At 52.9% G+C, this 27,337-nt stretch overlaps 1 protein-coding gene across 1 annotated transcript; it reads left to right on the top strand.

The window, feature by feature from the left end:
* LOC122391334 lies at positions 1-27,337 on the top strand. The gene is made up of 5 exons (XM_043385138.1): positions 1-193; positions 24,035-24,166; positions 24,773-24,905; positions 25,245-25,305; positions 25,733-27,337. The coding sequence occupies exons 2-5, from the start codon at positions 24,100-24,102 to the stop codon at positions 26,309-26,311; spliced, it is 840 nt and encodes a 279-aa protein (XP_043241073.1). The 5' UTR covers positions 1-193; positions 24,035-24,099; the 3' UTR covers positions 26,312-27,337.

Genomic DNA, 27,337 nt, shown 5'->3' with positions numbered 1-27,337 from the left:
CGCAGTCAGTCGCGTGGCAGACGTAGAGGGGGTGGTGTGGTCAGTGCGGTGAGTGGGCTCGGAGTTACTTGATAAAGTGAGCGGCTGTAAGAGCCCTGGAATTGAGGCGAACAGTGCTGAGCGGTGCGCTTCTACCGGGCGAAACGGAACGGAGGCAGAGAGGAAGGAGCGGCTATTTGTGGATGCACTTCAGGTATGGGCCATCATCGTGCGGGTTAATACATAGGTGGCGGAACGGGGAGGGCACTGGGGCACCGTGCCCCCCTTTGATTTCGGCATTTTAACATTAGCCCTACGGGCGTTGCATGGAAAGAATGGGACCAAAAGTCGGTAGTGCTCCGCTCCCCCCACCAACTTAATTGAAGGTGTTCCACCGCTACTGTTTCTTCCGGCCGTGTAACGTGGTGTGGACTGTGGAGCCATTGCAATGTCTAGGGGGTGCCCGTATGCCCTGTTCATGTGCAATTTAGGTTAAGATGACTCTCGTTTATCCCGAGATGGCCGCTGGCTGAGGAATGCGTGGCAATGTGAGTGATCACATCGACCAACAAGAACAATCGTGTGACCAAATCGACGCCTGTGTTCTTGTTTGTTTTCCCAATCGCTGCCGAGGTATTTGTTCTGCTCTGAGCAGAGACGGCTCCATCAGACAGTTTTTTTGTTTGAGAAAGCATCTACCTTTTCCTGCCTTCCCTAACGGCCACAATGATAAGAAGGACTACAAATATGTCTCACATGGGGACATGTGTTTGTTCAAGATACGACATGATTCTCAAGTAAGCCGGCCTATCAATCCGTCTCTCGAAGAGGTGTGTTGATCGTGGGATCATGATGCGCGTTATTTCCATTGTTTGATCTTGAACTTGACCGACCCAGATATTTATTAGGGGAGAGTGGGGTAAGATGCCCAGGGTGGGAAAGACGCCCCACCCCCTCTAGCGGCGAAACAAAGAATCGGACCTGGCAATTAATGTTCTTAGCGTAAAGCGGAAGCCTGCCTTGTTAACTGCACAAAAAATTGCGAAGCTCAGTTGGGCAACGGCTGGCTGGTTGTTTCAGGGTGTAGTTTTATGGCTAACAAATTGTACTGATTTAATGTTACTTCGGTACCTTGGGGTAAGATGCCCCCTGTCCTGATGGGGAAAGACGCCCCCCTAAATCCGTAGGCTGTCCTTCAAACAGCCCGTCAAATCATTTATTAAATACTTGTGATGTAGACAAAAGCCGATCTGGGACTATTGAGAGTCCAGTACGGTCGGGTGCTCCCCATGCCGGTCTCTCGGCCCACATAGCGACTTTTTGGGCGGCATCTGACTCTGAGAGCCCTCACGACGGCCTCTGTGGGCCCCATTATTGGCTCCAGGGCCCCTCACGACATCCTTTGAGGGCTCCCACGTTGGCCCCACGGGCCGCGCTGGCATCGGAGGTCCCCACGATGGGCTCGAGGGCCCTCAAGCATCATGAAGACCTATAAGAGCCCCACAGTGGTCTCCGAACGCCACCACGGAGGCTTGTTTGGCCGCGCTGGACTATGATGGCCCTAACGATGACCTCTGAAGCCCCTCACGACTACTTTTGAGGGCTCTTATGATGACGTTTGGTGTCTACTGCAGGCTCAAAGGGACTACTGATTCGTTCAGGCGATTCACGTGCCCATTTATGTCACTTATAGTGCAGGGGGCATCTTTCCCAACGTCAGGGGGCGTCTTTTCCACCCTGTGGGGTAAGATGCCCCCTTTCACTTCTTCAGGAAAATGCTTAATAGCAAAAAAAATTATAATATTTCAGGCACGAAAGTGTGATATTTTTGGAGAAAAATGATGTCGGCTTCCGTTGAAACTCCAAGTTTTTGCTTTCCCATCGTCATTTTCGAATAATATACGACATAGCAAAACCCTGGGCATCTTTCCCCACTCTCCCCTATGTTTGTTGTGATCGCCATAACATTGTTCAGTTTACCGTTTGGTGCGATTTTTGAAATCGTGATTTCGTGTAACCGATGTTGCGCTTAACTAAGAACAAAAGAAATAGTGCGATTTAGAGCCCAAAATTTGTCGAAATCGTTTCTCTGTTTCGTCCCATTTCAACAGCACATGCTTTGTTCGTAAGGAAAGTGTTGAACGGACTAAGAACTAATTTCTTACTTTGTGCCTTATTTTGCAAGAACTGCAGCGGCTCTTAGAAAGCAGTGAAGTTGAGTCAATGCATGCGCACAGACATTCTAAAATCGACTTAAATTGCCTTGGGGTGATTAACTTTCGTCCTGCTTTGCTCACATTTTAGGATGTATACCTACGTTCTGTCCTAACTTTATCAATCTGCAGCATAGCATATTCTGGCTTGATAGCACGGCCACGGCATTACATTGCAATGATCGCATGATCTGCTACCGTCCAACAACCAACGTGAACAGCATTCAACGCCATGCGGTATTCACTACGGAATGTCACGTGACTGGGCCCTGTTGGCGGACACAGTTCCCTCGGACGTCACGTGATGTGTGCGACATTCAGCAGGGCCGGTCACGTAGCCCGGTAGTGCGACCACGTGACCTTTGTCGCGGCGCGCTATGCCGGCACGTGACCGGAGAGTAGGACCAGGGTGGTGACTGGTGAGGAGGTCGTTCGCTTTTGCGGGTGCCACGAGCTGGCGGTGAACGCACTGGGACGTGCTCAGCTGAGTGGAGTGCACGGACAGTCACTCCGTTACTCGTCACTCCGTGCCGCTCTCCGCCGTATGGGCTTATGTCAGACGTGGCTGTGGAGGCCGGAGGGGCAGCGATGACGAGCTACTCGACACTCATCTCGGTGTATATTTTATTAGACACTGTTCATAAAGGCTCTTTTCACAGAGGTCCTTTCTCACCAAGGCACCTCACCGACCAGAGCTGACCTATTCCTGGTCGTCTGGCAGTTTTCCAGTGTTCTGGCTGGACTGCACTGGATATAAAACAGTCTCGCTGCAGCCGCCTGGACGCCGGCCTATTCAGAGCTGCCGTTTTATATACCTGCACCGACCCATAGCCCGACATTCTAGGTCAATGCCCGGTCAGCTGCCGCGGCTGCAGTGACGTCATGAAGGCAGGACTGCCGGGAGCCATGCCGATCGGCTTAATTATTTACCGAGTCATTATGGCTGAGGGGAGGCGGAAGCGTGCCTGCAGCGCTGGACGGCAGAGGGGATAGGAATTGTTCCTGGAACATGGGAAGGGGAGAGGGTAACGGCTTAGCTGCCCAACTGGTTCGCAATGTAGCCAGTTTACTGCACGTACCGGCACGATTTAAAAATAAATCCAAACAAATTGGGATGTCGAATATCCACATTGCTATAACGAACGTTATATCAGACTCACAAGATTTCAGTTATGAAAAACTCCAAAATGGCATGGGAATCAAATCTTGGCGACACGACTGTTTGTTTATGTCACGGGAATCCAGCTGGCTCCTGGCCCGTGTCTCGGACGCTGGACAGCGCTACAGCGCTGGTCACTGGCCCAGTTCGTGCAGTCTGGCCTGGCGACCATCCGAGCCGCCCGTGATGCGGAGGCCAGACGCCGCGAGAGGTCGAGGAATGTGAATACAACACACCATGATGTCCACACAAACACCGCTGCGGGTGGCGGCGAGGCGCAATTGGCTGCTTTGCGGCACAGTTAGCGCAAAGTTCGGGAGATGGCATGCCTGGTGGCTTCCTGATTACCTTCCGGCAACTCTGGACGCGTGCTGTGAGGAATTTTATACCGATGTGCGGTTCCGGCTTCCGTGGGATATGCTTTCGGTCAGTATGTGTGAATTTACCGCCTGTGATCGGTACTACGAGGGATAATGCCTCGTCGGTCGTTATGTGAACTCGGCTCGGCCTAACTCGGCCCTTATTCCGCCGATATTGCGATTCTGGCTCGTTCTCCCCCTCGTGACGGCCCTCTCCGCTCACTTCAGTCCGTTGGCAAACATCCGGCGGCTGTCTGCTGCCTGTTGATTCTGGGAGGAAATGACCACGGCTCGCGTTCGCCAGCCGACGTCTGGCCCCAAAATGAACCCGACCCGACCCCAGGCGAACCCCATTGTAGCCGGCCACTGCTTCTGGAGCTCGGCCTCAGCCGGACCCCTTTGTTACCGATGCTTCAGCTTCCGGGTTTTCCAGCTCGTAGACATCGTATCCAGGCTGCCAGACAGCGAGACGCAATTTGACGCTGGAGTGGCGGCCGGCTGGGGTGCGAAATGGGAGGCTTGGCGCGCGACCTACTCCCCTCCTCCCCCCCCCCCCCCGCCCCACCAGCTGACCTGACGTCAGGAGGGGGGAGGGCGGATGCGCCCGGCGCCTCGCCAACCACGCCATGGCCTCGGCTGGCGAATGTAGCCGTAGAAGAGGTGTCGATGGTCCACGGTTTCCGATCATCGGTCCATCGGAACCACAGTTCGGTCGTTAGGACGGCTCACTAGCGGTTCGCTGCTTTCGCAATAGCGACAGAAACTTCATGGGGAGCGGCGGCACTCAACGGGCTCGGATTACACAACACCTTGTTCGCTCGGCGCTGCACGCTGTCATTCCCAGGCGGGCGTTGCATCCCCTCTCCTCCCCTCCCCCTCCGCCCCGTGCTATCAGTCCCTGGTCCCGTCGCGCCGCCGCCGCTGCCGGAAGGGACCTTCCGATATCGGCACGGTCACGTGACCTGGGCGGCGCGCTTCTGCAAATGGCGCGTGGTAGCGGGAACGGGTCGACGGGGGCTGCTGTCGACCTGTCAATATGGCCCACCCATTGACCGGGCAGACCCGGCGCAGTCAAAACAAAACGAGTTGAGGAGACCCAGCACGTAAGGTGCAGCAGAGGAAAAAAAACGGGAGAGAGTGAAACTTTGCCTTCTCGTGTGCGTGGTCCGTGACTCCGTTCTGAAGGCCGTATGATGGGTGGAACAATGGACCCAAACCGCGGGGGGGGGGGGCGCCCGGACTACAGTGGTCATCGGTGGGACCCAAACCGCAGGGTCACAACATTGCACTGGGGAAAGTGACTGCACAAGTTCTTTAGCTCACTGAACAAGGGCATACTGCTGGGCGCATTGCATGACACCATTCGCATGCGAGCGGTGTACGATTTACGCGCGCCTTCTGCATAGGTTGTCACTTGTCAGGAACTACTTAAGTATAATTGAATTTGTAGCTAGTAAAGGCTTACATCCATCAGGTTCATAGTGCTCTTCTAGAATTGTCGAATGAAAATCGCAACGACCGTGGTGCCTACGTTTACGTTTTTTAAAGCAAACAGCCATCTCTTGTGAAGCGATTAGGGTAATATGAATTTTAATCTGCTCGCTAATGAGGTGGAATTATGTTCAAAGTCGGTGGCGTATCCTCTGCATGGGTGTATCACCAGAGACGTGAAGGTTCTCAAATCTCCAATGAGAATGAAATGATTTGTCACAGTGAGATGAATATCATACCCTGTCCTTATACTCGCTTTGTCGCACTGGTTTTTAATAACTCAGCTGTCATGTTGATTTTTTTTTAGGGAAATGTATATCCGGTCCGCACAACTCTTTCTCGACCTATTGCGAAACTCACTTTACCGCACGTAATCAACAATGTCTGGTTATATAACTTCAATAACGTGTGTTGCTTACCATGGCACATACATCGACCCTCGTACGTTACTTCGCATTCTGCAATCTCGGGACGTTTAGGTAATGCATACCGCTTGGTGACCGATGGAATTCCTAAGCGGTAGATGGAATCCATGGAATGCGTACACAAACACACACGATTTTAAGTAAAGTTCTGGAACGTACGATGTTTACAGTTTATTGATTACTGTGCAAAGCCCAAGCCATATTTACCATTGCAAACGCATATGCTTACAAGATACCATCGCAAAATCACGTGTTCGTCTATATAGGTAATGCAGATTGCACTTTGCAGAATGCAGAAGCAGATATCTGATTTATGAACAGGTAGCAAGTATGGCCGTTTGCCTACCGAACGGACTACGGATCGCTCTCACTGCCTGGCGACCTTTTCTGCCGGCGTTTCAGTGCTGTCGAACACCATTTGTATCCGCACCACACTGCTGCCAGTCCAGTTTTGCACATTGCATTTAGTCGTGCTTTGTGGCCGACCGGCCGGCGGTCAGATTTGGCGCCAGAGCTTGGCGCTGGCGGGTATACTTTTGGCGCGTGCGGTGGCGCGTCGGCGGGCAGTTTTGGCGCGACGGCACGCCAGCTGTCCCGCCGACCGCGCCATGTCGCGGTAGCGCGTGCTGCGGCGGGGACGGGGGCGGCTGTTTTGTGACGTGAGAGAGTGCACCTGGTTCTCTGCCAGAAGCTGCGCGGCTGCACTGAGGCCCGAAGCGATTGCGAAGTGAAGTCCAGGTGCAATAGAGCTTCGTGAGAGCGGCTGGAGGCTCCTTGGTGGGCCCCCGGATCAGGAACACCGCAGGCTCTCAGAGCGGGTCATGACGTATGTCTTACTCAGGAGAGTGGTCTTTAGACGGGTAATGCCGGGTACCGGCTACTGAGATCTATCAGGTCTTCTCATCCCACCTCCGCATGTGTGCTGATGAACCACATTGTCCTTCACCGTTACGTGGGCATTCAAAGGGACACAGACACCCAACACAACCGCTCGGCTAGCGGCGAGCGGTGGGTGGTGCAGCGGCCGGTGCATGCCTCCACCCCACCGCCCCGCGTCGCCCCCCCCCCCCCCCCCACCGTTCTGTTCCCCGCACCGCTCTCGGCTCCCCGCCGCCCCAGCTGGCCGACCGACCGGCCGGCCGGTTGTCGTGTCACGCCACACGGCCCCGTTGTGTGTCAGTTTATTTATGGTTCGGCTGGTGACTGCCGGCCGCCGGCAGGGCACGTTCGGCCCCAGACGGACACGGGGACGGCGGGCTGACACAAAGTCACATGGGGGACGGTTGGAGTGGCGTAATTGACTCAGAGGTCAGTGGACTGACACACAGGGTGACACAGGGACGGTGGAGTGGCGTAATTGAGCGATGCAGGGACAGTGGACTGACACAGAGTGACACGGGACGGCGGAATGACGGAACGGTGGACTGACACAGGGGTGACTTTAGGGGACGTCGGAGTGACACAATTGAGAAACACAGAGACGGCAAGCCGGCACAAGTTAACCCATAAGATGAACTGACACTGGATTGACACAAGAGTGACACGGGCTGTGTCGGAGTGATAAATAAAGGGCGATACAGGGTTACGATGACATTTGGCGAAACCGATTGAATCAGTGACTCACGCCTTGCACCAAATGGCTTCCGCGAGTGTCATATCGCGTGTAACCAAATTACAAGTGTGAGGAAATGGCATGGGCTATGTATTGATTTCAAATTCAGGGTGGCACAAATTGGACTTACCGTCAGAGCTTTCAGAGACTGGCATGACAGTCGTGGAATTTATAAATAGCATAAGGCCGACGAATACAGACAGACAAACAGCCAGGTTGTCTGTCGCCTATTGACAACAGCTCAAATTCTGGTCGGGACTACGTAGTTTGGTTGCTGACTTTGCTTACCATGCAGTCGTTTAGTCGGCGGTCAGCCAGTCCAGTCGGCTATGGGGGCCAGTCGGCACGATCAAAATTGAAACACCACCGCCGGTTGAACAAAATTGCAGCGTCTGCCAGCGGTCAGCATGCTTGTCAATTGCATTTAAACTCCATTCTTTAACTTTACCTCTCTTAATTTCGCAGCAGACCGCAACCCCATGGCTGGGGCCATTTCAGACTTCAGTAGCTATTGCAAGCCCCTCTGGCGCTGTTTGGCCTTAGTTTTGAGCATCCTTCGGTCTTCAATCGCAACGCTTTTTTAGTCTATAGGCTTAGAGGACGTCCTGAATTCGCTAACACCACAGCATGACCGTCGCTTAGCCCATCTGACTGCTAGTTACGGTAGACTCTAGGTATATTTATTTCCACCTTTTCCTCCGAGAGTGCCGTCCGGTCGCTGCGCTGCCATCGGCGCCGATAAACTCACCCCGATCCGACCACCGGACCGAGCCGGGCCGGACCGATCTGTTCCCGTTGTTGGCCGGGACCCAGTCGGGTGTCTGTCGTCGTCACTCTCAGTCTCAGTCGAGCAGAGGTGCCGACTGGCCAAACGGAGCACGGCGGCCCTCCATCGCACTCACACAGACTGGCTTTGTCCAACAGAGCTGCAGACACAACCGAAATGGAGCGCGGCAGAGCCAAACGCGAACCGGAATGGAGCCAGATGGAGATAGAGGAGAGCAAGATAGAACTGTAACCAAATCAGACGGAGCCTTAACATCAAACAAATCCAGATGTGAGACGGAACTATGTGAAATCGAGCGTGACGTAGCCAAAATATATAGTCAGTCTGTGCTGGAATGAAACCAGACGAAACCAAGCACCTCCCAATTCCCAGTCAGGTGGAACCGAAAGCGAGCCAGGGGGAACAGTCGCAGATTGACCAGCGCTCCACAGGGAGCTGAACGAGAAAAGTTCTGCTGTGCGGAGTAGACGAGGTGATTCCCACAGGCCGCCCTCTGAGAAGTGTCTCACTTGTCTCACTCTTGTCTCACTTGTCGAACGGAGTTACAGGCGGACCCGTAGCTACACATCAAACAAAGTAAAAGTTAAAACCGAAGCAACCAAACTAAGTTCGACTAAAAACGACGCAACCATTAATACTTAACGGAGCCGATTAAACTGAAACTAACTGATAGGTATTCAGTGTGTGTAACAGTTATCAGGAAATGTGGCGAACGACACTACCGTCCACATATCTAGATTTCATAACTGACCCTGCCACTCCTTCAGTTCGCCTCTACTCATGCTCTTTGGGTTCAGCACGCTTGTCACCTCCGACAATCCAAGCGGCTTACTTCTGCCGGCGTAGGGCTCGCAATGGCGGACGGCGGTCACGGCCGCGTCGCGTCAATTGCCGATGCATTGTGGGTGACTCAATTGCTGATGCATTGTGGGTGGCTGGGTGGTTCAAGGACGCTGAAGTGGTGCGGATTCGGCACCGCCTCTCAGAAAAGTGATGCATTGTCGTCCCGGGCGCAGTGATAGCCGGAATGGATGGCGTGCCACCGGTGAATGGTGTCGATACGTCTGATGTCGTGCATGCTGTATATATTATTTTGAACTGAGCAGCGTGATGATTCGGTTACGTGGACATGGTGAATGCTGAATAGGGGATTTTGCTGAGTTAGTACGAGGAGGAGGATGAATAATAGATGCAACTGCATACGTACTGAGTATCTGTTGGCAGATATTGATATGATGGAAACTAAAAGATGTTTAGGTAATAAAGGTAAATGTATTAGGTGCCTCTGCCATGGCCTTTTCTGTATTATTGGCATATCGCATACCGTCAGTGGCCAGCTTATGTGATGGTCTGACCGGTTGCCGGGCGGCGCCGGTCTAAAACTATCCGCCGCCGCGTGGTCGGCTTCCTATCAGTGTTTGCCACCCCGTGGCGCCCCTGCGGATAGGTCACGTGACGGCCGGGCCGGCTCACTACAGCCAGCCAACAATGTTCCCGGAGTCCCTGCAGAGAGGTCACGTGGCTGCTGGCTCACCGGGACCTTTTACAGACTTTGAGCTCCATGTTGTTCCCCCAGAGGTTGCTGCATCACTGGACGACTGCATGAGCAAGTGCCATCAGAGGTCATGAGACCGATCACAAGTAAGGTAGTCTTTTACATAAGACGATACCTACGGTCCACACCAATGGCAATGCATGGAAGGAATCGGGAACCCAACAAATAATTTTGATCATGTTACCTCCCTCTTTTCACCTTGCTAGGATCGCCAGTATCCAGTTCTACAAAGGACGTCCGGTTCACGAATGCACTTCCACGCGATTACCTACCCCGCTGCAACGCCGTTCGTGGTGAAACCACTTCCCGGCCCTGGTAGCACCAGGCTCATCCTGCACTACATTGCAGAGCCTGCACAGCTCCACGGTGCGCCATTACCATCCCCCTGACTAGTCGAGCCGCGGGGAGTTCATATGCTGCACGTCGGTGATAAGGCCGCGGCAGTTGTAAATGGTCCAGACTGACCACAGAGTAACGGACGCGGCCGCTGTTATTCCGCTCCTGTGGCCTCGTGCCGTTTTTGAACACCTTGCCGGCGGCAATGCCGGCCGATGCGGCGAGCAGACAGCGCCCGCTGCGCTTGTCGATAGCATCCCATGCATTTTGCAGCAGGCGACTACAGGCGGCCACGCCATCAAAGCGGTGGTGAAAACAGCTCAACCTACCTGCATGCGACCGCGAACACGATGGCGGCTGATGTTGAAAGGCTGATCTTGTTCAAAAGCAGCTCATACAATAATCCACCCATCTGGGAATGGCTGGGTGCATGCGAAAAGTTTGAGATAGGACTCTTTCGGCAGCGTAGTCTGCAGTCGCATAGTTCGAAATGGAGCCTTAAGTCTTGCTTGAGTGCTGCTTCAACGGTACCGCCCCCATGAAACAACATTGCTATCATTATCCAAGCCCGTCGTGAAGACACATTTACGGCTCCTAGGCAGCAGGACTCCCCCTCTCCACGGTGATGCGTGTCTGGCCCCTCCGTTGTTTACTGCAGTATCGCGGCGGCAGCGTTTGTCCGCCGCTGGCCTCGGTGGACACAGTCGCGGGTCGGTGGCGCTGGCGGGGCGGCCTCGTCGACCGGGCTGCCGCCCGTGCCGCCGCGCGGTCGATACCAGTCGTTTATTGCCCCGGGCGGCTGCTCGACGGGCGACCCGGCCGCCGCCGCCACCTCCAACCGACGTCCACCGACACCCCGCTCGTTGCTTCGTCACCGCCACATAGCTCCCACCGCTACCTTCACTCAGTGCCCTATGACAGGTCACTGCGGCCTCCACCCAGTACCCTCCAACATAGTCTCCGCCCACCGCAGCTGCCCCCTCCACTCCCTCCTTGACGCGACTCAGAAAGCGAAACTGCTTCCGCTCCTCCGTCTCAGCGGAGCTGCTCGGCCCTCGGGTCGAGCTCAGCTACTGCTGGCATGGCCAGTAACGTCACGAGCTGTCCAGTGACGTCACGTAGTTATATAGTCTACGGGGGCTGCTTTGAGTAGCGCCGCGCTGTTTGGGCCAGGCGGCATGTCCGCTGCTTTGCGGTAGGGCTGACATCAGCCTGGATTGCCTAGCCGCTTTGAGTTGCCTTGAGCTTCCCCGGCCCGCCGGACACATGCGTGGGCAGATCAAAGTAGGCAGAACATAGTGGGATTAAACGGTGGTAGCTCAGGCGGACTCACCGATCAAGCCCAGTGGCCTTTTCCCTGTTGTGAAGAGCTGCAAAGGCAGCAGGCGAGGCCGGGCATGGCCGATCGCCTGCGCATTGTGCGCAGTTGCAGTCGTGTTTACGTTCCTGCGCGGCGTGCGCGAGTTACGACACGATTCTGCACTGCCTGGAACGGCCGCTCTTCGTGCATCCACACGCTTCCTTCGACGACGTGCATTGTTTTAGTAACGTCACGCGCGCCGCCGAGGTCAGTGGAACGGGCGGTCAGCGCTGTAAACGGTCGTGGTGTGACTGATTTATCGCGATTGGTGCGATATGTTTGACGTATGATCTCTGATATGGTACATTCGCTTCCATATAGACTGGATGGTTTTAATCTCAGCCGTGCTGTTATTTATGGCTTCACTAATAAGGGCGGCTAATAGCATGGTAACACCGTCAATGCTGACCTCCCCTAATAAGGCCGGTCATTTGGCAGCCATCGTAGATAAAAGATCTAACACGAAGCGAGCCTAAGGATGCGACGGTTTATTTTCGGCGAGCTCAGAGGTCACCCCCGGCCCCTCGGCTCTCGTGCTCTGAGCCTGAATGGAAAATGTCTTTACGAAACCCCACCGGGACAGATCAGCCCGAGCCCAGCCTGCATGTCGATCTTCATATAAATGGAAAATGAGTCTGTTTCCACGACTTTCTGTCGTAAATGGAGCGTGTGGCTGTGTAAGATGCGTAGATTAGTATGTACTCGATCATATACCTAACAAAGAATAAACCCGTCGCGATATATGTACCTATAACGGAACTAAACCGATGTCCATAGACGGAGCTTACGATAGGGAGGGGTGAGGGGGTAACAACTTTAACCACGGTTATCAATCGTCACGTGCAGTTGACGTTAACAATGTTAATCGTCATGCTTTGATTTTGCTCGCAAAGTCGAGATTACAAATAGCAATTTGAAGTCCGCCTTCCCCAGCACGGCTATATGGAAAGGACCATTTAAAATGGCTGTTGTCTATATTTTTGTTTTCATTGCAGCATTTACGGTTTGGTCAACATCCAAATGCAGTGTGCACCATCACACTAGAGACCAGTGAAAGGTACAGCCAATGAATGGTCCCGAGAAGTGCCAATCCTTTTCGGAACGAAGCCTCACTCGACATGGCAGCTGCCCGTTAAAGCTTCGCTACTTGCCAGACTGCAATGAGTACCACTCCCACACCTTTTCACAGAGCGATAACTCTGCACATCCCGGATCCGTGACCATTGCACGGCTTCTCGGCATTACGGGTCAGAGGCGCGGCCGGCCTTATTGGTGATCGATGTACTGGATGGGCCGCCCTGACGCGCGCCGGTGAAAAGAGCAGGGGAAAAGACACGCCCCTGATGAATCGACGCCGTCCGAGTTCCGACACCAGCGCGTCCGTGTCAGCCGCTGTGCGTCCTTTGATCAGAGCTGCCCTAAAGATGATGACAAAACGCAGTCATCCCTTTGATCTGGTGCCCGTCAAAAGCCCGACGTAGCACGTCAATGGTGAAAGAACAGGATCGCTCGCTCAGCTGGTTTTGATGAGAGAGCAGGGCCGTTCAGCTTTCCGAGAGAAGCTCCCGGAGAACAATGAGCTACCCAGGTATTATGCTTAACCTGTGGAAATCACAGCTGGAAATTATCCGTTTTATACCGGGCAAGACCGTTACGGAACGGTCTGAGGCATTTCTGACTTCTAAGCATTGCGAACCTCAGTCGTAAGCATGCTCGATTATTCTCAACACGTGTGCTGTTTATTTGATTTCCGAACACCGGAATATTGACCATAGGATTGTCGTCCGACTGGTCCACGCATTAGTATTCAGGATAAGCATTGGTACGGAATGATTTATCGAACTAGCAATGTGACCCCCGAACCTGCATCGGTGGTCATTCGTGGCCCGTGCTTTGAGACGAACGGTCGCTACGGGAACGTCTGGGAAAATACGTCGGCTGAGCGGGGCTCAGCTCTTGATCACGTTAATATGAAATTTCAGGTTTTCTCACCCAAAGCACGTTTTCAACTCGGAGTCACGATCTTTCAGAGCCCGAAAAGATGCCCATGAGGCATGTTCATTTTAACATTATCGAATTTATCAATGTTTTCAAAGGTCAGGCATTCATCAACTTGTTGGAGCGTCTGGCGGGTGCCAGTTGGCATCCTCCCGCGTATAGACGTATAGACGAACACACCACATGTTTGATATTCTTTCGTAAACACGAAGCCTTTGCAGATTCAATCAAGCTCATATTCTCTCGTCTCTTGAACACCTGCGGCCAGGTTCGCACAGCAACTTCTGCCTGCATTCAGCACTGAAATACTGATTCCCTACCAAGCCCGATCATTACGACCTACTCCCGCTCTGCTTGACTTTGAATCCAGGTCGCGCCGCTCTGAGCAGCTCTTACACACAGTTACCGACCTTCACGCCGACCGGAGGCGAGCGTGCCTCCCCTGCGGGCCTGTGCCGCCGCCGCAGACCTGATTTGGCCTCGAGGCCGCTTTGGTCGTCTGCAGCGCGGCAGTGCGGCGGGCTCTCATGTCCGTGTTGTCTGCTGACGTCTGCCGAGCGTACTGTCAGCTGACATGACCTTATATGGGCCGCAGCCGGCGGCGGTGGCCCATGTGTTGTGAGTCGCGAGGCGGTCGCGGCGGGTGGGTCTCGTGCAGGTGAACCTTGACCCCGTGCCGGCGGCGACGGCCGCTGCAGCGCTAGTGAGGAGACCTTGAGGGCGGGACGGAGACTGCAGGTCACTGTAACGAATCATACGTCATCAGCGAGGATAGCATTTGCATACACAGGAGCGGGGAGGGCTGGAGAGTTCATTAGCAGCCCGTCTGAAGCTTTGTACAGACCTCAGAGCCCAGTCTGGACCTCTCGGAACCGTGATGGTGAACCTTGGGCCCCCGTCAAAGCGCCAGCCGGCGAATGATACGGTGCTGCCCCGCTGCAGTGAACTACTTTGTTCGTTCTGGTGGATTTGTGCCACTACACGCCATAATATCCCTGACCGCTAAAACCCATTTCGGTGATTGTTGCTGAACTGCATTCAGCTCATTGTGTAGGCTTACGAAAGAATGAAAAATGAAAATTAAACTAAACGCATCACTTCCATGATTATCGTGTCACCAAATCAGCCTTCTGCACTGCCGATGCGTAATATATTACTCACGGTGACTATAATATTACTTTGTATCACGAATATTACCTACAGAATATTGCAAGCAAAAGCATGCATCAGTTGATACTTGATAAACATCGAGTCGGTTCGACACTTACATGCGCTTCGATATGTGCAATATGAGTGCATAGTTACATGTACTTTATTGCGCTTACCTAGGTATGTTGTTAGTGTTACGTTTTAAGTACGCAGCCCTTCCGTACTTCGACGAACATATGATTGTGAAACTATACCAACAATTGGGGGCCTTCCAAAACCACCACCAGTTCCCGCCAGTACCGAACGTCTCAACTCCAAAGCCATGATTCATGATCAAGGGCTTAAAATAGATAAATCGCTGTCATGACTTCGCAGCGAGAACCTTCCATAACGCCGTAATTGTTCGCGAACTTGTGAAGTTTCAAAGCTGGTGCACGTCACGAGCCATAGTTTCCACAACTTGTTACAATTACACCTTGGATTTTGCTGATTGAAATTATTTCCGAGACTTTTGTAAATGGTATAGCTTCAGGGTCTTTCGTGCTTCATATATGCGCAGTGCACAATGAACTTAGAGCAATGGTCGGTTCGGTGCTCCAAGAAGTGATATCCACCACGGGACTCCTGCGCCCGTATCCCCAGACGGCGGCTCGTCCGGCCCCTGTCTCCGTGAGTGGTCCATGTTCCGGCTGTTCCGCGGGGGGGCGGGGGGGGGGGGGTGCTGACGCCTCCGGCGGCGGGTCGTCTGCCGCGATCACCGAGCGCCGCCACTATTGATTAGTCCCACTCCCGACACGAAGCTGCTGTGTTGCCGCTCCGCCCAGACTGTGTCTATGCACCGGCCCACGCGAGTGTGTCCCATATCACTGAGCGGCGAGGCGGCCAGCCGTCTGGGCGACTGGACGCCCTATGACCGGTTATGACCGGTAATAACTGCTATCTGTCGGCGGCAGGAGCCGCGGAATCTCGCCGGGCCCCCCGGTGGAACGCGCACGGCACCGGTTTCCCTGCCTGCCGGCCGACATTTATTGATATTACACGGTGTGACAGCGCCGATGGTCGAGCTTATTTATACTGGCAGTTAGTAGCGGCCGCCCGAGGAGCGTGACGGGCGGAAAATAGCCGAGAAATCGGAAACTGCGCGCAGCTTGAACGGTGCACAGTGGCCCTTTTTCAGAATTAGCACGCATAAATTCAAAATATTTTTTCTCTTCTTTTGAGTAAAAAGCAGTCTAATCGTGTGCAAAACATTCCAAACTATCCGATGGTGCCATTTTTACCTCCTAAAAAAATAATTATCTTTGGTAAAACTGACCGCAAAATCGAAGTTTGTCGAGAGGCGCGCGGACACCACCGGCGGATCCTAAAAAGTAGGGTGAGATGAACATCAATTTGTAAGGATTTCGGTGAGAAAATATTAAAAATTAGTGGCATGGCTGTGAAGCTGAGTTTACGTAGAAGCCCTAGAAATCACAATTTCCATTGTATAAACTTAAATAGACCACTTTTGCCGAATATTGTGGACATAATAACAGGACAATTATCAACTGGAGATGGCGGCATACATATGAAGCTTTATGTTAAGTAGAACACTCTGGAACATGTCGTATTATACATCGTTCGAATCGCCGATCTCTTCTGACCATGTCCACCAAAGGGCATCGCGCCATTTTGCGCCATTTTGCTTCTACGGTGGATTACGTGAGCCAGTTCAGTCCGCGAGCGGCTGTGACTCCTGTTCGATACGACTAAGCTCATTGACCTGGCTCGAAGCTGGTGTCACCTGGTGTGCGCCTAAATGTCGCTTGACTTTTGCCATAAGATGTGCTTATTGAAATGTCATGTAGGCATAACGCTGTGCTCAAGAAAAACTGTCCAATTTCTTGTCGCGTTTGATGTCCAAGCCGCACAAGTCCCGTGGTCGGCTTAAGATCTAACGTCAAAAGCGCCTATGTGTTTGTATTGTTCGCGTCGCGCTGACCTTAGTTGCTGCCCGGCCGGGGCCGACTAACGGTGGCTGGCAACAGCTGTAGATGCGGTCACGTGACGCCCTGGGGCGTCCTGGCGGTCAGTGCAGCGTGGTCGGCTGGCGGGCTCGCCACACTTGCGTTCGGAGCGGCCTGGGCCGGCGGGCGAGCCGTGCGAACGTGCGCCAAATCTTGGGCCGAGCGGCCTGTCGCTGTTCGGCCGAATCTCCTTGGGCAGTTCGTTTCTTTTCTTCTCTTTGCGTTGGCAGGGAATACGTCCTTGATCACGTGGTGATGTCTTGCACCACTTTCAGGTACCTAATGTGGGAATTAATGCGTGCTAATTCTGAAAAAGGGCCACTGTGCGGTGCCGGCTTCGGCTCCGACCGCGCTCAGCGACAGAATCCTGAGCTGCAAAAGGACGGCAGTGACCCAATATAAAATAATTGATAAATTTGACACAAGGACACCGAGTGAGTAACTCACATGAGATTTTAAGGAGTCCCTGTCCATTGGACATTCGGCCGCCTCTAAAGAATCTGACTGTATGCTAGAAAAATATCTAATTGCTAGAATTTTGATATTGCAAATGCTCATTTGCTTTGATTAAGTGTGGGTAAGTTTTAGATTTTGACCTTTAAAGTGCTCGGTAACGTTCGAGTCCGTACGGTAAAGGCCGCAGACATGAACTGCCTCTGCGATAGAGCCGTCTGCTCTGGAGCTACAGCTCACATTGTAGCGCCTTATCCAGCTGTCTGGCGCTGTGTACCGGCCTGTCTGTCTGGCCGCGGCTGTGTGCTCACGCCAGCCTCCCGCCCTCCGACGGCCTGCCTTATCAACACGGGCCGGTCCCGGGAGCCGGCGGCAGTCGACCGACCTCTCTGCCCCCGGGGCATACAGCCGATCTCTGCGGGACACCCGACCGCCGCCGTCCGCCGCCGTCCGCCGCCATAATACCGTCTAATGGAGAGGACTTCTGCCCCGAGCGGGCAGCATCCTACGGCCGCCACTCGGCGAATTGCCCCCCCCCCCCCCCGCCACTCCTCCGGGGATTTCCGGACACCGGATAGTCCGCGGAAGTGCGTCGGCTCCCGTCCAGACGCTCAGCCCGGAGGTCAGGCGGGACGCGGGTGCTGCCTCGCTCCGGGCGGACTACCAGTCGGGTCGTCGGCAGGGTCACGGGGGTCGAACCAGGATGACCGTTGGCTGCAGCCGACGGGAAGGAGTTAAATGGGCCGGGAGTCCCAACTTCCGAGAGTAGTTGAGCCAGCTGCACCTGTGCTCTGGGGGATGGAACTGCCGGGATAAAGATAAAAGTTCGAGAGGCAGCGAACCTCGTGTTTCTGGTCGCTCCATAATATGCTCTCTTCTGGTTAACTGGGCAGAAAGAGCTCTTTTTCCTAGAATTGGATCGAGCTGTTTTGTTGAACATGATTACATCCGATTCGGTGCAAATAAAAGGATATGGCAATAGCTGGAAGCTTCTAGATTGAGCGTTGCAACACATGGTGACGTCGTGCATTTAAATCATATTTTTTCTGTATTGGCATTTGGTGGCCTGAGCCAAATGCAACTCCCTCACTCTGCCTACGTGAATGTGTGGATGCGCATGTCTGTGAAAAGCTTTAAAGGGACCCTCCCACCTTCAAAAAAGTTAATGAATTGGCATGAAAGTGATGTCGCTCGGTTCAGAAAGAGCAAAAATGAATATCTACCAAATTTCATCGAAAATTATTCACCGGTTTTCAAGATATTAGACTTTTACTTTTGTTTACTTTTTGGGATCTCCGCTGTTCCTAGCGACTTTATTTGAAAGTGCGACATTTGTTGCGCGCAAAGCAGCATATACCACCGCGTGCTGCCAAACGTTTTAGTAAAAGATTTAAAAATCGTTAGATCTCCGCTGACGTCACAAATTCTAAGGGGGCATACCAATGCATTAGCCCCTTAGAATCCGAAAACTGCAAGTTTGAAATTCCATATCTCCGAATTAAAGCATTTTTCGATGTTGTGAATGCCCAAACCGGTATTTTCAGGCCATGGCCACCAATTTGGCTATCTCAACTCAAAACTAATGTTAAGGTGGGAGGGTCCCTTTAACGAACTCATATCAATTATCAATACATTATCAATACCAATTATACTTTATGTTTACACACTGCTCACCGCCTTTGGGACTTCATCCTTTTGCTTATTTTCTGTTCATGCAGTTTACTTCGAAACTTTCAATGCATTATTTTAGCTGCCTGGCTGGTTCCGTCACTTCTTTCTTCGAGCTACCAAGTCCGAAACATCCGCCGTCGGTCCCTGTTCCTCCGACCTAATGACCAAAGTTAGCGCGTCGCCGACGACTTGACGACGCTGCAAGTGCGGCGACGGTGGACGACCAGCGGCGACCGAATTATCGCCAGAAGACAGGAAGTGCAGCACCGATAGTTCGGCCGAAGGCAGGACGTGCTGGTGGCGACAGGATGCGGACCTGTGCCTCAGATTTATACGGAACGCGATAGCTGCCACGGGGAGCAGCGCTGCCGCTGGCTTCCAGTGCGAACTGTATGTCGTTTGTGTTTCCGCAATGATAGACCGTGACGGGCTGGTGCCAAGATACCGGTCCAGTCCAATGGATTACGTAAATTATGTTGTTGAAACGTACCAGGTTTGCTGTATATTCCTACATAGAATCTGAATTGCCAGATGTTAGGAAATGAGAGGCTATTTCCCGATGTGATTACTTGTTTTCTCTAATCGCTGCATGCAATAGCGGCTTTTCACATTTGCTTGCAACTGTCTATCACGCTATTGAATCGTTAGATTTGAGGGCCGTGCAAAGGACCGTCAATGCTATAGCATCTTAACATCGTATGCCCCGCCGCCTCGGTCCACAATACTGGATATCCGAAGTTTTCCGTCTTTCTCGCAATACTGGTCCTCAGTCTCACAGGCTCCACGAGCTCACAAGGTGTCATCTCACCGGGCCGTTCTCCCATATTGAGTTGGTACGAGCCGTCTGTTCTGCGCGGCAAGACACTGACGCGTGGGGTTGCCGGGAGACGGTCCGATGTCGGGTCAGAGGCATTGAGATCGCTGGCGCCGTCGCTTCTGTGCGTTATTAGAGGATCATCTCCGAGGCGCGTTCAGTTCTGCGTAGATCGGTCTGTCTCGTCGACTCATTTTAGGAGTGGAGCTGGCACCGGTGTTCCATTTTTGTGGCGTACCTATCTACATTTATTTTAAGATGAAATAGTAACTCGCCTTTCTTTGACTGGTTCCCGAGCCTTATGATATTAATTACTAATTAGCCCCAATTCTATATATTTATTTACCTCAAACGGTTAACCGTAGGTAATCCGTCTATCGCATCGGACGTTTTACAAAGCTTTAGCAACCATTAAAGTTACACCAATATTCAAAACATTTTTTGTTACTCTGCGCTGATATAGAGCCAGCAGCAGCACATGCCCTTGCACTCCCGTGTGTGCCATTTTCTGCGCTGGGTCCGGCTGCGAACTGCGCTCTCAGCCCGCCTCAGTTCGCGGTTATTGATCGGCACCATTACTGAGGTCAGAGCCGACGGCGGCCTCCGCCGTGGAGGGAGAGAGAGAACCTGTGCCGTGGCAGGCCTCGTCAGCGGCAGCCGCCCCGGGCAGCTCCCCAGAGGACGGCCGAAGGTGATGGGACAGTGCAGGGCGCTGATTAGACGAAGCCAAAGGTCACACGCGGGGGGGGGGGGTGACGGTCGAATGCAAAGGGACGAATTGTGAAGTTGATGAGCGGTGACGCTAATATGGGCTTTAGTTAGATGGTATGCCTATAGGTTACAGGCGGTTTGTAGCAAAGATGGTAACTAGAGGTGGCAAAATGTGGACCCGGGGACCCGGTCCAAAGAACCAGTCTGGACCCATATGGGTCCAGACCGGTTCCTGGAAATTTTCTGACGGGTCCAACCGGGTCCTACCATGAACTATACATCTTGCACACTACACATAGCAAAATATGAAGTGAATGAAGTGGATGTTTCTTTGCACGAAGTAGCTCATGAGTATTCCCAGTGAGAAATAGGCTGTTTTACATGATGCAACTAATGATACCTACAAGTAGTTTGTATTAATTGACTTTTGGGGAACGGGTCCAACTGGTTCCGATTCCAACTAAGACCGGGTCCGACTGGTGCCAGAAATGTCCAGCCGGGTCTGGTTCGAGTCTGGTTCTCAAAATTTTCATCTTTTGCCACCTCTAATGGTAACTCGTCGGGGTTCAAGCGCCTCCGGGTGGCGTTATTCAATATTAATGGCTGCAGGGCCGTTTGATATAGGTGAGAAGTCGTGTGATGACCGCCCAGGGCATAATCTGGTGTCAGATATCAGACTCACATTTGTCAGAAGCTGCAGTCTGATGCAGGTTTTATATAATAGCAGTGCAGGCCTATTGATCGACACGATGGCATCCGTGTAAAATTTGCAGACTCGGGTCGGGGCACCGCCCTGTTAGCGGTCCTTAGTGTTCGTTGTTCACTAAAGCATGACGTTTGTTGATGCGTTGTGGACTGTGCGGAAATGAACTTCGCAGCACATCCTCGTTTTACAATTTGCATGCCAGCTATGAGCAACTACTGAGCACGAATAAACGCTTGACGGGTGGGGATACCATATAACTTTGGAATGGTAGGTGCGTATATTTTTCTGATATCATTGAGTTGGAAGACGTAGGTAGCTACATACTATGAAATATCAGCCTCGAATATGGCAAATGCACGTAATAAATCCATTGGCTGTAGCGTTTCGTTGATTTATAGTCCAATTAAATGCCTACCGAACACGTCGCGTTGTATTCAGTCGCCCGACTAAACCGTCTCAATAGTGCAGACTGCAGATCATGAAGGGACCGGCATGAATTTGTATTGTGGCCCAGCCAGTAGGCCACCGTGGTAGCCTTCTTCACAGATATTCCACCTACAATTTTATTGCAAGCTGACGAGTAACGACACGACGTATCGTGTCTGATCGCTAGTACGGCTGTCACCATGCGACTTAACTGAGATATGAAAGCCCCCTTCCTGTATGTGATGACGGGCCAGTTGACGTAGTAGTCTCTTAGACGGTCGGCGTGAGTCCCATCGACCCGAGAAACCATGCGACCGACACGGCGGCGCGGTCTTCTTCCTGATCTGCCCCGAGGCTAGGACCCATCGCCGACCGGGCGGGCATCGCGCGGGCTTCCAGGAAGGGAAGAGGTTCGGAAGGGCTTCTGTGTCTGCAGCGGAAGGGAATCGTGTTTCTACGTGACTTTAGGAATATCACGACACTCCACAGTCTAAACCAGTCTGTTTCAGCATGTTGCTAAACACAGCGAAATGTCAAATAATCGCAGTTGTATGTATAACTAACCCGTCTCTGGCCCGACCGAGCGCTGGAAGCTTCTGAAAACGTTACGTGATGACATTCGATGATTGGCCCGTCCGAGTCCGGTATTACTACCATGATGTAACCTTCCCGAAAAACCTGAACAACTACTACCAACTTGGGCGCGGCGCCTCGTCATCTCGACGCGCACATGGCTCACGATGCACCGCTTTTCGTGACTGGCCTGGATGAGTCACCCGGCCCCGTACCGTCCCGTTTGGTCACGGCTGGACGTGCGACCGTCCTGCTGAGGCCCCGGAGGACTGACTCACTGCACGGGATGGTGCCCTGATCGGTGCGTCACGTTCCGTCATCACCGGAGGTCCGGCTGTTCGTGACGCTCTGGGTGACATCAGGGTCATAGCCTCGGTCGGAACTGACGCTGGGGGTAGAGGATGACGTAGGTCCGACGTCAGGAAGCTGGCCGGAAGGCGGTCAGGTCAGAACGGAAGAGGAAGTGATGACACTCAACCACCGCGCCCCAATGAGTAAATAAGTGCCAAAAGCTCTTGCCAATGACAACACCCCATGCACACCATCGATGATGTGTTTTGGTACTGAATCGTAAGACAGCCCTGATGCGGCACTTTGCCACGATAGCTCAAACTGCTAAGTCACGTCTCTTTTTCTGGTAAAAAAAAAAAAAAACGCGATTATTTGACATTTCGCTGTGATAAAGAGTTACAATACTGAACCTTCGCCGCGAGAAGTCGCACAAACGACGGTTCAGTGCTATCTCTCCCGTTTTCATGCACCGAAAACGCAGCAACCCCTTACCGAATAATGTTGATTGCACAAATGTAGGCCTAAATTTCCAATCGAACTCCGAGCCTTTTTACCTACCCATAAACTTATGCACGTTAACGTACTCGTACGTTCCACCTTGTAGGCCCTGACATTATGTCGCGTTCACCGGGTCCATCCTGAAACTGAGGGCTTCATTTCGCTGAGAGCGGCCGGGGCGCATGTGCGAATTGGATGAGCCGAGACCGGCGACGAGCGGAAGCGTGGCCGGTGACTCAGCGAAGAGAACTTCCCAATTCATTTCCCTCGTTATACGATTTGAAATTCTCCGAAACACGTGAGAGTCGTGCAATCAGTGGATAATTTCTTTAGCATGTCGCAGCCCCAAATATAAATTGTGAAGCTGAACGGTTCAGTTCAGTTAAAGTTTCGTGAGCGATTTTGCGGCACGCGAGCGTCATCGGCTGATTGGATTGAAGGTAGTTGCTATATTGGCCGACGTTTGCACGAGTGGTCGGCTGTAATGAGAGTCAAAGTTGTGTGGCAAAATCTGCATTTGGCATCCGATTAGAAAATAATAATTATGGGTCCTGCTACTGGGAGAGCGAGAGATGTAGGCACCTAAACCGTCACTTACGGGCATTTTAGGTATAATCGACTTTCGCTCAGGTCTGTTTGGTAAATCGTAACCGTTTAACCACTAACCATGCCTGGCGTGGCGGAGTCGCTGTCAACTCGAGTTGTCATTAATATTTAATAATGACACGAGACCAGCGGAATGCAAATTGCAATCAACATGAAGTTTCGGCCTATGACGACATCTTGCCTTTCCTAATCGTTACTAAGAACTGTTGCATTTCTTGCCTAGGTAAATAATGTAATATCAAACGTGAATTGAACGGCGAACGCTCACGCTTCAACCGTTGAATGATATGAAGGCCGAAGGGTATGGTATATTTTAACGGTTTGCAATCAAATACGGGGACAGCGGGCCATGCAAATGCGGCTGAACCGGTTCGGAACACTTTCTCCGGTATTATCATCTTCCCATCGAACTAACATACGTGAGACGTCAGGCGTGAAGAAAAAAAGCAACTAAATAAATGATAATGGAACGCCTGATATCATTGACTTTACAGACGTACACCTCTAACACATGACCATTCAGCGAAGCACTTGGCCCCTGCCGATGCATCGGCACCATCGCGATGGTGTCATACGTTTCAGTGATGGGCCTAACGCGCCCAGATAAACCCTGGGAATCCGACCCAACTCATCTGGTTTGCATTGTGGTGATCAGTGCGGGACGTATTCGTCCATCCGCCGGCATCAGGGGCACACATTCGTCCATCTAATGGCATTTGTTGAATGGCTTATAGCTCAGTGTATGCTCCATGTACCTACCTAAAAGAGGCATCGTCAGCTGTTTGTCAGTGACCTGAACAGTGTGCCAGTCTGCTCCCGTGTGAACTGACCTGACCTGACCTGACCTCTGTTGCAGGGAGGTGGAGGCGTTCTCTGCCGGCCATGACCCGGCCCGGCCATGAGTGACCTGGCTCTGGAGCAATGGGATGCGGACTGAGCAAGTCCTCCGACTCAGACAGCCCAAAGCAGAAACGGCGCAAGGGATCCAGTGAGTTACCTCGAACGAGGACAGTCCCTGATTTCCGTGACCCTAACGATGACCTCTGTGACCTCAGACGATGACCCACCTGACCCGTAGCGCAGCGCCGGAGTTAGATGGATGTGGGATCTGTGAAATGGCGTGCTCTGAGTGTCAGTGGGCTGTTGAATCGTGTGAATGGGCTTTATGGCTGGCGCCGAATTAGGGACCGTTGCAGTCGAGTAAGCTGAGATTCTATGGTTCCTTATGTGTCAATGGTAAGTTTTCTTTGCGGATTGAAGTGGGTGGCACTATTGGAGAGATAATTAACGTTGGACGTCTCAATAAATTTAGGAACTTACACACAATTTTAACGTTATGATAAAAGCTAAGTGATATAGGCATAATGTTATGGTTAGCGTTATAAACGTTATGAGAGTTGTAAGTCTCTGAGGGCACTGTGGTAATGGTTTACCATGATCACCCAGTGTGTGTTCAATCCTGTATGCCTACTATTCAGCTGTATCCGCCCACCTAACCCGACTCACCCACCGGATATCGAAACGCGTCACACATACCCGCCACCCTCGCACCCCGCATGACCTCTGACCTCTGACCTGACCTCGCCGCCCGCAGAGCGTCGCGGCAGTGTATCGGCGGCTGATGTGTCGGCCGACGACACCAGCGTCGGCGGCGAAGTCGTCAACGACACCAAGAAGGCCAAGAACAGCCGCACGCCCGTCGTCGCCACACCCGTCCTCAATCAGACGTGGGTATCGCAGGGGGAGGGGGTTGGGAATAATGTGCGCTCGTCATATACGGCTATTGGGGTCAATAGGAGTCATAGTGGCAGTTGCAACCACCGAAAAAATGAATACCGGTATTCGAACTTCGTTAAATTTGCAATCACCTTGTTTTGTGATCAACATAGTGCATCTATTTAGAGCTAATAACTTTCACCCTGAGATTATTACATATAATTTACAATCAGATGTGCCTCTTCAATCGGAGTTTTCTTGTAAATGCGTAACTCCGCGGATATTTTGCTTGCAGTTCACATCAATATCTCACAGAAATATCGTTCTAACGTTGAGTCTCTCTGTTACAGTAAGGTCCTATCTGCCAGCCAACTGGAATTCTTCCGGCAGCTCGACCAGAAAATCGAACAGGTATGGGCTTCATCCATGTGAGAGCAATGCTTCACGGTGCGTAAAAAGCTCATCAATCTGCTTCGGATACGTCCGTGTCGTTTATGAGATCTGTGGGCTCTCAGCCCCGAACGCTGCACGGCTTACCAGTGCCTTGTGCCTCAAGGCCGAAACCTGAACCATCGCTGTGTTTGTATTGTTTGTGAAATCTGTTGTCTACCCGCCCTCTCTTTCTAGCTGACGCTGTGACCTACCCCTGCAGGAGAGAGACCTGGACCCTCGGCTGTATTCGTAATGTTGCGAGTCTCCCTCACTCCCCAGCCCGGCTGACCTGTGCCCCGCCCCCTGTGCCGCAGGGCCGGGACCTGAACTCCGAGCTGTGTATGTATCATTTCCCCACCCTCTGTCCCTGTCAGGCTGACCTGTAGTCCGTTTGTCGGTGCCGCAGGGCCAGGACCTGGACCCCGCTCAGGCTGAGGAGGAGACCCGGGCGCGGATGGCCCTGCTGCTACAGCACTGGGACGAGGTGATCCACTCCCGTCCGGGCACCACGCGGCCGCGGCCGTGCTCCCTCGCCTCCAGCTACTCGAGCTCTCTGCTGGCTAACGGAGCGGCGCAGCGCGGTGCGCCGCTGCCGCCGGCCGCCGAGGGAGCCGAGGACACCCGCGACGGACCGCGACTCGAGCGCAACGTGCGCAGCAGTCGGCGCTCCATGCGCAGCGCGCGCGCTGACTCCACCGAGGAGAGCGCTCCTGCTCCCTCGGCGGCGGCGGCGGGCGCGGCCACCGTCCCCGCCGCGCCCGCGCTCGACGACAACCAGCTGGTGACCAAACTGATCCAGCTCGGCGACGCGTACGTGCATGACCTGGACGCCGACGATCCAGACAGCTTTGTGAGGCTGGGCCGGCGCTCGAGCAACTATGAGGAGCCGGCCATCCTGGAGGAGTCCGAGGCGGCGCACGCGCGCGGCGAGTACGGAAAGTCGAGCCTGGTGCTGCGGACGGTACTCGATGATAAGGTCCACTAGTCAGCCGAGTGTGCGCGCGGCCACAGGCGCAGAACGGCACGTGCTCTGTTCGAGTGGCGGTCGTAACAGGGCCAGTGCGATGTGATTTGATGTGTCGAGACGGTGCCCGTTCGAAGATGGAGTCTCTCTGAAGTGTAAAAGATTGACCGCATATTGTGGTACGTGCGGGGGCGACTGGTCTGTCGTGGACAGTGGATCGGGGCCGCCATCGGACGGTGCTGCCACCTTCGGACGTCTAGTCGCCGCCACCGCCGCCACAGCGGCTGGAACGGCGGTCCTGGAGGCATTGTGGCTCGGGGAGCCGCCCCCTGGCCGAGTGTCACTCCCACTGCCCTTCTTGCGTCCTGCCCTCCCCCGTCGGAGGGCGGTACCTACCCGGTGAACGCGTCGTTATTTTGTGGAGGAAGCGGCGCTCACCGAGAGGCGTGCGAAGAGCGGTCGCATGTTGTGTTTGTTCCTGTGAGTGTGTGGAGGGCGAAGTCGGTCGCAGGGCGGTGATGCCCCGCGAGCCGTGTGTCCTGTGTGTCGCTCGAGACGATGGTCATACGGCCGAGGGGTCCGATTGCTGGGAAAATCGCAGCAGTGATATCAGTCAGATGTGTTAGATTACGAAAATAAAACCATTGTTAAACGGGTGCATAACTGAATCAGCACGGTGTTCAAAAAGCGGCATGACGTTAATCCCAGTCACTTACATCTACGCTTGTTCACAGTAAACCCGATTGTTGGAATGCGCCTTGAGGTCAGGTGTTCGTAAAATGCGCTGGGCTTTGGTTTGCTGTTCGTAAAAAGCACTGATACTTGGAAACTACGGGAGTGAGCAACATGAAACTACGTGTCATTTTGCCGACTACATATTGACTACTACATTTTGTATGACCGATGACGGCTGACGAGTGACTATTTGTTAATTGCGATATCATTTATAGGTACAGATCATCGGAGGGCATAACAGATGAACTGAAAAAAACAGTTTCAATAGGCAGGGTTTTCATGCGGATGTGCAATAAACAAGTTATGCTGAAA

Source organism: Amphibalanus amphitrite, unplaced genomic scaffold (assembly GCF_019059575.1).
Source record: "Amphibalanus amphitrite isolate SeventyFive unplaced genomic scaffold, NRLGWU_Aamphi_draft 000432F_arrow, whole genome shotgun sequence".
Classification (NCBI taxonomy): Eukaryota; Metazoa; Arthropoda; class Thecostraca; order Balanomorpha; family Balanidae; genus Amphibalanus; species Amphibalanus amphitrite.
The sequence above is the reverse complement of the archived record's forward strand: the minus strand, read 5'-3'. Positions and strand labels throughout refer to the sequence as shown.

Excerpts from the sequence above, each read along its gene's own strand:
- LOC122391334 (XM_043385138.1), top strand. The coding sequence starts at position 24,100 with ATGGGATGCGGACTGAGCAAGTCCTCCGACTCAGACAGCCCAAAGCAG. Across the intron at positions 24,906-25,244 it reads ACACCCGTCCTCAATCAGAC|TAAGGTCCTATCTGCCAGCC; the intron begins GTGGGTATCGCA and ends TCTCTGTTACAG. Across the intron at positions 25,306-25,732 it reads TCGACCAGAAAATCGAACAG|GGCCAGGACCTGGACCCCGC; the intron begins GTATGGGCTTCA and ends TCGGTGCCGCAG.